The following is an 11177-nucleotide window of genomic DNA, read 5'->3' as shown; positions in this document are numbered from 1 at the left end:
TTTCGAAATGCATGAAGAGGACTCTTATATGCGTTTCTTCTACTTCTTCTTCCTTAGAGGAAGGTTACAAGCTGTCACGTGACTTTGTGTCTCTACAAAGTTACGGTTTGCTCTACTGTGATCACCATGTTCAGCATGGTATCATATCCTTCTACCTTCCATTGCAGCCTGGCCTGCCTATGCCCAGCGTGTCAACCAAGTAGTTTATCTATCAAGAGTTTAGCCTGGGCCGAGGCCTAGGTTTTTTTTTTTAATCATAACTTCAACCAATTCACCAACCCGACCCGCGTGTCAACCTACTCAGCCCGGGTCTTCAGCTCGATTAATACTAACCGTGTTTTTTATACTACTTTTTTCTTTTTTCTTATTTTTTTAAGTACATTTATTTCCTAGAGATTGTCCATATTTTTGGTTGGTTAACACAATTTTCCACAAGACCTCGACCTACATACAATCCCTTACTGACCCTTCTTAGCGTTCTGAATTTAAACCTAAAGTTACTTTCGAGCAACCAAACTAGATTGCTGAACATCCGAGTAACTAAATTCTAAATTGCCAACACGACAAAGCTCACGCTCATATCACCGACTAGAGGTGTCTAAATTTTGCTTGAAGTGACACGTTAGGTAATCAGAGATACGATCCCGGGCAGAATATTTGGCTGAAGCAGCCCCGCTGAACATTGAGAGATAATTTAAAAAACAAAAAAATTCATTTTTTTTCAGAAACACATCTTTAGACCAAGAACAAGAACCAGGTCCACATCTCCTGTAAGGTGGTGATTACTGATATAAAGACAGTAAAGGACTCCAGCAGCATGCATTGAGCTGTCAGGAAAATGGTAAAAGACACTACCATGACCAAAACGAATGAAGAAACAAAACCCCCAGAGGAGAGGGAAGATCATAACCATGAAATCTTAAAAAGACAGCGACTTAAAAGTCTTAGAATTCAAGACATTCAATGTCATTCAAATTTTTAAGAAAGCCAAAAAAGCAGCAGTTTCAACAAACATGTAAATTAAATACACACCCAACGCTGACACAACCAGCTTGATATTTATTGTACGTAAGGGATAAGCATGGGCCTCCCAGTATCCGGTAGCAGCTTTAACAGAGCAGTTTCGACTGGTTAGATTTAAGCAACAATCCAAAAGAGGGGCTGTCTCGAATCCTAACAGTAGAACATAACCCGCTTAACATTCTCCTTCAAGGCAGGCAGGGGCCTCACAGCAGCATTGGCACCAGGTCCACGTGTGGACCGACCACCTGCTCCTCCACCTCCTCGTCCAGCAGCCATGCCACTCGTTAGTGATCCACTGTCTGATGTCTCTGGTTCCATGTAGAAACGAGCTCGGAATGCGGCAAGATGTGCATAGTAAGCAGGTGGCACTGCAATATCATAAAAACAATAAAAGAGGAGGTTATTTGCCCGTTACAAGTTGTGCATATGGGTAAGTGTTCAATAGGGGCGGAGGTAGAGGGAGACTAACCAATGGAAACAGAACGGGTGCATCTTGCATATCTGCAGAAATCAAAAGGTAGTGCGCACATATTAGTGAGACATAGTTTATCATAGAAAGCGAAGCATTGACCAGGTAAAGTGTTCAGGGGCAAGAAACTGTAAAATTAAATATAAACTTGAACATACGTGTAGCAAAGATTGTTTGTAAGGGACTGCAACCCATCAGCAGTGAACTTGTTCTCATCCCAAAGTACATGGTAATGGGCTGGACGGCTTGTACCCTGTCAGTGGCCAGTGGTCAGAAACCAAAAGCATCAAAGTGCTCTGAAGGAATCGAATTTACACAGTTATGCATGTCTCACCTGAATCCCAGCATGACTACACAAATAGAAGTCGAACTCTGTTGGGTGACAAATTTTTGAGTCGACAACAGTACCTGCCATATGAGAGATGGGTTTAGCAGAACATGTTGTGAATCTAAAACAACTTGAACACATTCATCACATCACGAAGCTAGATAGATTACCAGGCAATATATTCCCGCTCCGGTCAACAGCATTACGGTCGCGGTGATCATTTGCAAACAGCCTTGTGTGATGACGCTTCTGAACCACAACAAATGTCACTGGAGGCTGGTAGTTGGGCTCTAAAGAAGCACATGCCTGAGGATGAAAGCAGAAAGATGAGAAAATAGAAGGCTCACAACATTCATCAGGACATGGAACAAATAAAATAAACAATAGGGAGAGAGCTTCAAAGGACAGCAGTTTTACCTTCCGAATAGCATCAAGTTCATACAACAAAACTTGATAGAACTGCCCTTCACTGACACCATCTCTGGAAAATAAATACGTCATTAGACATGGCAACAATAAACAACAAAGCAGAAGGGAGAACAGAATAATTAATACCTGTAGAATATAATTCTCTGAGGCTTCTGCCCTGTGGCTCTCCGGAAAGATATGAGAAGTTCCCTGCAAAATGGAAAGAGAGAATCAATCCTTAAAACCACAGAAAGCTCCTCTTGGAGCACAGGACCATCATCAGAGTTAGAGCTTGATCATACTTGATCATGCCACCAGACACTGTCCCTCGTACAGGATCCTGCCATGTTTTATATAAATCTTGGATAAGCTCTTGCCGATGGGCTTGAGCACAAACCAGGCCAGCATACTTAGTAACCTCCGGCCAATCTTGAGAAGCCACAACCTGCATTAAAATCTCATTAATATAAAAATAAAAACTGCAAATTGGCACAGCCCATCCAAGTGAGAATAGATGTAGGCATTCAGAAGCTGAAGAGAAAAGAGAAGCTGCATACAGCTGCAATGGATGGGCTTGAGTCCTCCCCAGGATGAGGATGAGTAACGTCAGCACCAAAAATAATAGTGGGTCGGTCACTGACTAGAGGAATACGTCTTGATAATGCATCAACAAGAACAGTATTCCTTCCCCCAACCTTCACATTTATCTTCAGAGCCACATTGGCCAGATATTGCTTGCTCATTTTGAACACATGCTTTGTCAAGCAGCACTGAGAAACAAGCCCAAGATCTGTCTCACAAATACGCTTCAAATCACCTGCACTCCAAACACAATAAATTGTAAAAAGCAGAGTCATTGAAAGCAATTATGAAAATCAGCTTTTAAATAGATGGAATGACAGCAAACTTAGTATATATCACAGAGTTATTATTAATATAAAGAACCTTTTGACCTTAGAAAAAGACTCACAAAGGTATTCATATGCAAATAATGGGATCGAGGAGAAATAGCTTGTCAATTTTATTTTATTTTTCATGTTCAAAAAATGCCAGTCTTCAACAGAGATTTTGATTCAAAACAAACTGCTAGTATGGAATAAAAAATGAAAAGAAATGCTTTTTTAATATAACTCATCAATTCCCCTTGATTTGTCCCTAATAAACAATTCCATTCAAACAAAAACAAGACTAAATAACCACCATCTGCCCGACAGAACTCAAGTCTCGTACCATAAAGAGAACCATTGTTGTCCGGGAGAATCACAATGAGCAAGTCAAGTTCCTTGCTATGTGGCTGGAGTTTTGTCATTGCATCATGGTATCTAGTTTTCAAAACCCTTTCTACTTGCTCAGGACGAGCACCAACAGGAGGAAGCAATGGCTCAAGAGCAAAGTCCTGCATAGAAAACCACAATCCAATGTTAAGAGAGGCCTCAAAAACACAGTACAAAAAGAAATTGGAAGCAGATGCCCAAAAGAATTGTGCAATTTCAATACCATGCCAGAAATGTGGCACATTTGTGCAAGCTCATAGCAAAATCCTCGGGCCACACTGTCCTGGACATTCCTTGAAAAATTGATGCAGATCCAATTATTGACTCTGCCTCCATTAACCATTTTCTGCCACATAATGGCAATAGAACAAATTTACAGTCTATTAATTTGCAAGGAACAACTTTAACACAATTAAGGCTACAGATTAAAACTCACAAGACTACCAATAAGTGGCCTATGCTGATAAATTTCGTAATTAATTTGCAATGATACTTGTAAATAAAAAATCAAAATGAACCTAACATCCACAACATCCAGACCTCAAAACACTGCATCTAAAATGACTCATTAAACATATATCCACTAAAGGCAATCACCATCCAGGTTCCAGGCCTCCCTTGCTTAATAGGGATAGCCCAGAAGGTATAGTCTCCCACCTACCTCTCAGCTGCCCTCCTTTTCTACCACCAACTAACCACAATATTGCCTCTCAGCTGCCCTTGCTGTCTCATGTCAACCAGTTACAAAGACTTTTCTACTAACCTCCTTATTCCAAACAAACAAATGAAAGAAAATAAAGACAAAATACAGACAAGACAAAGGTGATTGTGAAATGCATCTCATACCATTGTTATTGTATAGAGTAGTAACAGTAGAAATACCTTATTCATCATGTTCCACTGCCCAACTTGAGGAAGACAATCTTTCTCCCTGCCTGTATCATGATACTTGAGCTGCAAAGATAAACAGGCATTAGCCAATAGACAATTGCAACCAGAATATGTAGAGTATACATAGGTGAGAGATTGAAAATAAAGACTATTTACCCATGGAGGAGGCAGAATGCGAGCTTCAACTGAAGCAAGCTTCTCGCTAATTCTTATACCAAACTCCTTGGCGTAAGGATCGTTGTGATATGCATTGTGATAAACCGTCTGCAAACAATCAGAATGTTAGAAGTAAAATATTTCACAATTTGCTCTATATTAATAGGCATAATAACTAAAGGAAGCTGCTAATTATGCCATTATCCAAGGCAATTGGGAGTCCATATCCACTTGTCTTTACATACAGCAAACTGTGTGGTTGTCATTTTAAAACAGCAGTGCCCGTTAATTTTACACAACAATGGAACAATGAAACCCAAATTTAGATAAAGGAAAGGCAATACATTGAAGATCAAGAATGCAGAAGTACTTGTTGAACATAAATCAAGAGTGTTGAATATATATATATATACATATATATATATATACATGTATGTATACATGTATGTATGTATGTATGTATGTATGTATGTATTGAACTCTTCAAGTATCCAGGAGCAATGCATAGTACAAAGCACAACCACAATATTATGCCCAGATAAAAATCATTTCAAGCAATCAAATAGAAGATATCCACCACAACACCCTTTACCTGCATGATATCTCGTTCCCTTTCATAAGGACGTTGGCAAGTCACCTTCAACAAAGCAGTGATCTGTCTTTCATTCAATCTTTTGGAGTACCTCTGACCCTCAACAATCTTACAAACCTGTTTTCAAGAGATAATTCAGAAGTAGGCGCAGCTATAAACTGCAGCAAAAGAACAGAAATGAATATACATGCATTTACCTCCATAGGCAAATAGTTAGGTCTCTGTTGATTTCCCACTTGTAGACAAGGCCATTGAGTATGTTGAATTACAAAGCCATAGGTTTCATAAAAATACTCCACAACAGATTTCAATGTTCCTCTTTCATCTACCGGGAAACTAACACAAAAAATTATGTCACCAACATAGACCGAGAACTATATCTAATTTCTAACAGCTTGAACAAACTTTTCACGACATATGAAACTTACGTCAGCTCCCGTGTTGCCTGTGATGTTAAACCAGAAATACGGTACTTTCTGCGCATATTTCCACGGTGTGTAACTTCAACTCTGACACCTCTGAGAGCCTTTTTAATCTGTTGATTGAGAAGAAATAGTGCCTCATGTCTCATACATTGATAAATGCATTAAGAAAATTAAACTACACAAAAAAAACATGACATATGCTACAGAAATTGCATGAAAAAACATTGAACTTGTTTATAGGAAAATAGATGGTTAAGAGCTAAACATCAAATAATTCTAACCTTTATACGATCAGAATCAGACAGCGGTCTGGAGGAAACATCTCGATTCAATAATTGAGTCACAAAATCAATAACTGGTAGTGGCTCAATGAATGCAGTTGAGGACATATCTGCAGCACAGACAAGCCATAGACAGATGTTAAACTGCAAAGAAATTATAATACAAACAATAATAATATAAATGAACTCAAAGAGTCCTTCACAGAAAACAAATTTGATCAATAAAATATACCAATATTGAGTGAGAGTCCCATCTGTGTAGGACGAATACTTTGATAGAAACCACGCCAACTCTCCAAGCCCTCACCAAGAGACTGTCTCCTTCCAAGATCAGGGGAATAAAATGATCGACCCACTGGGCAGTACCTTCAGTTGATCAGCACCCATTCTTTAGCATGCAAAACTAATATTGCACAAGTTGCTAAAGTAAGAAACAGGCTACTACCTAGCAGTTGGCAATTCACGCAGCACTATATCAAGGACTTGAAGGGCTTCCTGAGGTGCATCAGCTTGCTTTCCCTGCAAAAAGAGGCCTAGATGGTGCAGATCAGCACGAGCAGCAAATTTGATGACAACTTTGAATTCCCTCTCTCTCCTGAAACAAGAAGAAATAAATTAACAGCAAAGAAGAGGATACTAGGTTAGGCCATTACACAGTTATGATCCCACAAAAGCAGAGCATAAGCTGAATAATTTTAAACAGTATTGCAATTTGGCATTTCAAAGTGCTTCACCTCTCCACACACTGAATCCAATACATTGAAACAAACCAGTATTGCAATTTGGCATTTCAAAGTGCTGCACCTCTCCACACACTGAACCCAATACATTGAAACAAACATCCCATGAGAACAAAAGGCAGGGTATGAAAAGAAGTGAAACAATATAGAATGGAAAATGAAGAACAACCTTTGCCCTCCTGTTCCATCATCCTCGTCAATAAGAGTGATTTTGAATTCCTTTGCTTGAAAAGGAAGAGCCCCAGCAGTATAAAGACTCTTACGTCCATCATAGGCAGGAAGACGCTTTCCGAGATGGGATTCTTGGTATAATTTAACCAGTTGTTCCATTACAGCTCGATTAACACCCCTTGATGCGACCTCTGGTGTGATGCTAACCTATTCCCATCAACACCGATTAATCACGTGCAACAATAACTAATAAATACAAATTACCTCAAGAAGAAACATTAAGAATCAGTCACTCACGTCATACTGGTGCAAATCCTTGTCTGGTAGCTCAGCAAAAAAGTGATTAGCCTTTACAATACACCTTATGCCAATACTTCCCTTCCCAGGCCGAAGAGGGAACCTCATTGATTTACTTGAGGCTGGCGGTGGCTGAGTTGCCTGGCTAGAAGAGCCTTCTTGCTGGATTGATAGATGTTGCATCTGCTGTGACACAGTTGCTGGTGATGGCTCTAGTGGTTGCATTGAAGAACTTGCCTCAGACAGCATGGGCATTGAAGAACGTGCCTCAGATGGCATGGGCTGAGGGATCATCCCAGCTGGGTAAGGAGCTGGAGTAGCTTGGTGCAGCTCGGGTGCTGGTGCTCTAAATGGCCCGCCTGAAGGGGGTCCTCCACGGCCACCTCCACTACGACCACTGACATAACCTCGTTCTCCATGCTGAGGTTGCCCTCTCCCCCGGCCCTGAAATTCCAGGGCCCCACCATAATGCTGTTGTTGCATTCCTCCCCTTCCTCGACCACCACCATAACCACCTCCACGGCCTCCCTGCTGCGACTGGGGACCCCAACCCCTTCCACCTTGTTGAGGAGGACCACTCCTCTCAGCTTGGGGCTGAGCACCCCGACCAGCACCAGTTTCCTGGGACTCAGAACTCTCACCCCCACTTTGTGGAAGTTCCGTTCTCCTCTTCCTCACCATGATGAAAACTGCAAAAGCACAATACTTAAAACCATGAGATAGTGCCACAAAATGAGCACATCTCAAGCCCAAGAACCAAAAACACACATTGGACCAAAAACAAATAGCTATCGTGAAAGAGCAAGGTCACTAAAAGTATGGCTGTATAATCAAAATAGAAAGAAAAATTATTGGTTATAATTAATTGTCCTTCATAATAACCAATTTCCCAAAACAAATAAATTTTGGTAGTGTTTAAGATTATAATACCGGTTGTTTTTTCAAAATATTTTTTAGTTGAAAATGTATGAACATAATATTTTTTATTTTAAATATATATATATATATTATCCAAAAAAATTAATTTGGTGCCAAAAAAATTCAAAAATTTTCAAAAGCATTTTTTGAACACGGCAAAAAACAAACACGCTCATGTTCGCAGCAAAACTCATTTCATATATGACATGAAAATTGATAAACATACCCTAAAATTTCCAAAAAAAAATGAAAAACGACAAAAGATCAATATAGACATGTTCAGTTCATGAACACACATTAAATATAAAAAATGTGTCAAATACAGGAAAGTTTCGCAATTGGCTTTAATTAACAGCGAAAATAAGCTAATAATCTCTAAGTAATAAAAACACTCCACTTATCATACCACGAACAAAAATTCAAAAAAAAGAAAAAACATAAACCCTCACTCAAACACATCCACTCCAGTCACTTCATACAGCACAAAACCACTCAAAACCCCAAAAAAGAACCAGTACGCAGTCATAGGGAAAGGATCTCGCGATCTATAACGACACACAACACTTTACAACTCAGAAAAGCAAGCAGTGACTGAAACCAAACAGATCTGTGCAGAAAGTGGCACAGAACTACAAAACGCGGTCAAACACGGCAGATCTAGAGTCAACAAGTAGTGGAAGGAAGAGAAAAACTAGGGCTGTTACCTGAAAAAATTACCGGAAAACAACTATTTGGTCACCGGAGAGTAAAAGTGCCACGAAAAGAAGATTATCGTACAACACTACGAGCGCACCTTGCGTTGAGACTAGAAAGAGAAAAATAGAGATGATAGTGGCTTGGAAAATCCACTACAATGGTGGTTATAAAGGACAGGGTAGGTGTTTGAAAATGACAACTCCGTCCCTACTCTACTTTTCAGGGAAGTAGTACATGGGTACTTTTTTCCTTCGTTGCTGTGGTAGTTGACACGTGGAGTCTGCGCTGGATGGTTTGAGATTTCTTAGTTGTTCGGATTATATATTGTTTTATTTATTTATTTATTTATTTATTTAGTTTTGGGACTTCGATCTTGGTATCTTTGGTAGCATTTATTTATAGGATATAAAAAAGGAATATATTCTGGTTTTTTTTATTTTTTTTCTGTATTGAGTGGTATTTTGTGGGTATAAAATGCTGATTTGGAAAAAAAATAAAAAAGGAAAATAAAGTGGAAGGAAATTTTGCATGGTAGAAAAAAAAGAGGAATTATAAATTGAGTCTGGATTATTTTTTATTTTTTATTTTTTATTTAGTGCGAATCTTTCAATAGATTATGCTTATTTGCAGGGATCAGACGAGGCATGCTTTTGAGTTTGAATTATTACAAGGGTGTTGTTCTTCATAAAATAATAAATTGAAATATATAATGTTGAGGTGCCCTTGTCAGTCTACTGCTGACTTAAATCTTAATTTAATTCATTTTTCACTATTCAAAAGCATATGCTATGATTATTTTTGTTAATAAAACACTCTATGGTGGGGTTAGTTTAGAAAAACTTAAAGCCAAAGTATTCGCATTTATCATGTGAATATGCATGAAACATCAAAAATAAATATATATTTTTAAAATACACCGCCACAAGAAAACAATATATAATAAATTGCATGAGTATTTTTAAGCTAAAAAAATATTTTTTTATAAAGGCACGATGGAAATAAATCAATGAAGAATGGCAAAAATGTTTAGGAGTGTAGCTGGCTTCGTTGGAAAAGAAAAGAAAAGTAGAAGATGGAGGTAATCACGGCTTGTTCATACGTTCTTTCTTCCTTTTTTTTTGTTCACTTTACTTGTAGATCTCTCAATATTTTACAAGAATAAAAAACAGTGTTCGTGCGCGAAACACGGAGACATTACTTTTTCTTACTTGTGTTCAAGGTAAGCAAATATACAAGGAGACCTGCTTTTTCTTACTTCGGTTCAAAGAAATCAACTCAACAAGGAGACTTACCTTTTCTTGCTTCGGATCTAGGTAAGCACTTCCACAAGACTACTATAACGAATCGAGTGGTAAGCACATACTATAGTTATGTCCAACCTAGTTTATTGAGAAGAGAAGTTCAAGATCCAAAATTTAATATTTTTTAATTGAATAAATAAAAGATATTACAGTGTTTTTTTTAAATAGTTTTTAAAAAGATAAATGGATTTTTTTTATGAATATATTAAAAATTCTTAGAAATATCAAATTAATATTTTTTAGCTAAGAAATAATTTGAGAAACAGAATCTACCGTGGTATCAAATAAACACTAAGTTTATTCAATTGATTTTTTAGTTATTTAATTGATTTAATAAATTCAATTAAAGCATGTCAAAAGTGTGATTATAATTGTTTTTTAAAATACTTTTCACTCAAAAATATATTAAAATAAAATTTTTTATTTTAAAATAATTATTTTTAATAATAGCACATCAAAATAATTTTAAAATACTAAAAAATATTAATTTAAAGTAATAAAAAATAAAAAAATTTGTTTTTGAAACACTTTTAAACACAAAAATAAATAGAGAAACTTGATTAAATAAATAAAATAATAGTAATGTTTTAATAAAAATAATTGACATTGTTTTATCTATTATCCATGATTTAAATCAATGATTCAGTAATCTAATTTTTTTATAGGCTCTTCTATCTTAACTATGTTAATAAGATATAGTATTATACTAATTAAAAACTCACAAAATTGGATCACCAAATTAGAACATAATTTAGAAGAAACTGCACAAATATGTTTTAGCTCAAGGATTGGCGAGTGGATATAAGGGCGACGAGAGTGGATAAAGTTGGAAAAACAAAAACGGGGAGAGAATCGAGGGACACATGATTGACCACGACTCGTCTTCGACAAACACGCACCCCACTAAATCCCAAACATTTCATACTCTCGACATCTTAACTCTACTCGCTCCTCTGGCTCGAAACCTGTTATATTCTCTCGTGACAAAAGGAGTACGGTCTTGGCTCTATTTACCGAAACACCCTTCATCAATTTTGTCATAACGCGGCGCCTTATTTCCATTTAATTACGCTTAGCCCAATAATCTGCTGTCCAATGAGAAATAAGTACTGATTATTATAATCAATAAATCAGCGAAACGTACTGTAAATCTTGTTTTATATTTATTTATTTAGGGCTGGATTTGAGTTTAAAAATAGTCGTTGCT

At 37.4% G+C, this 11177-nt stretch overlaps 1 protein-coding gene across 3 annotated transcripts; it reads right to left on the bottom strand.

The window, feature by feature from the left end:
* Window positions 1-912: 912 nt before the first annotated feature.
* Window positions 913-8817, bottom strand: LOC105142023 (protein argonaute 1-like). 3 transcript variants are annotated; one of them, XM_011049462.1, is made up of 23 exons: window positions 8678-8817; window positions 7056-7744; window positions 6757-6965; window positions 6293-6442; window positions 6080-6213; window positions 5848-5957; window positions 5570-5676; window positions 5339-5477; window positions 5142-5258; window positions 4550-4657; window positions 4385-4456; window positions 3726-3848; window positions 3459-3624; window positions 2786-3045; window positions 2531-2673; window positions 2376-2438; window positions 2238-2301; window positions 1991-2126; window positions 1827-1900; window positions 1651-1745; window positions 1493-1524; window positions 1134-1391; window positions 913-1094 (listed from the first exon to the last, which is right to left on the bottom strand). In XM_011049462.1, the coding sequence occupies exons 2-22, from the start codon at window positions 7734-7736 to the stop codon at window positions 1174-1176; spliced, it is 3201 nt and encodes a 1066-aa protein (XP_011047764.1). In that variant the 5' UTR covers window positions 7737-7744; window positions 8678-8817; the 3' UTR covers window positions 913-1094; window positions 1134-1173. The 3 variants fall into 3 exon arrangements, with proteins under 3 accessions (XP_011047764.1, XP_011047765.1, XP_011047766.1); XM_011049463.1 differs by having other exon boundaries at window positions 7056-7749; window positions 8681-8817; XM_011049464.1 differs by having other exon boundaries at window positions 7056-7752; window positions 8684-8817.
* Between the last annotated feature and the right edge of the window lie 2360 nt (window positions 8818-11177).

The sequence above is a fragment of the Populus euphratica genome, unplaced genomic scaffold (assembly GCF_000495115.2).
Source record: "Populus euphratica unplaced genomic scaffold, PopEup_1.0 scaffold193.1, whole genome shotgun sequence".
NCBI classification, from domain to species: Eukaryota; Viridiplantae; Streptophyta; class Magnoliopsida; order Malpighiales; family Salicaceae; genus Populus; species Populus euphratica.
The sequence above is the reverse complement of the archived record's forward strand: the minus strand, read 5'-3'. Positions and strand labels throughout refer to the sequence as shown.

Coding starts and splice junctions, on each gene's coding strand:
- LOC105142023 (XM_011049462.1), bottom strand. CDS start 7,736: ATGGTGAGGAAGAGGAGAACGGAACTTCCACAAAGTGGGGGTGAGAGT. Junction 6,443..6,756: donor GATGGAACAGGAGGGCAAAG/GTTGTTCTTCAT, acceptor TTCTTGTTTCAG/GAGAGAGAGGGAATTCAAAG. Junction 6,214..6,292: donor CGTGAATTGCCAACTGCTAG/GTAGTAGCCTGT, acceptor GATCAACTGAAG/GTACTGCCCAGTGGGTCGAT.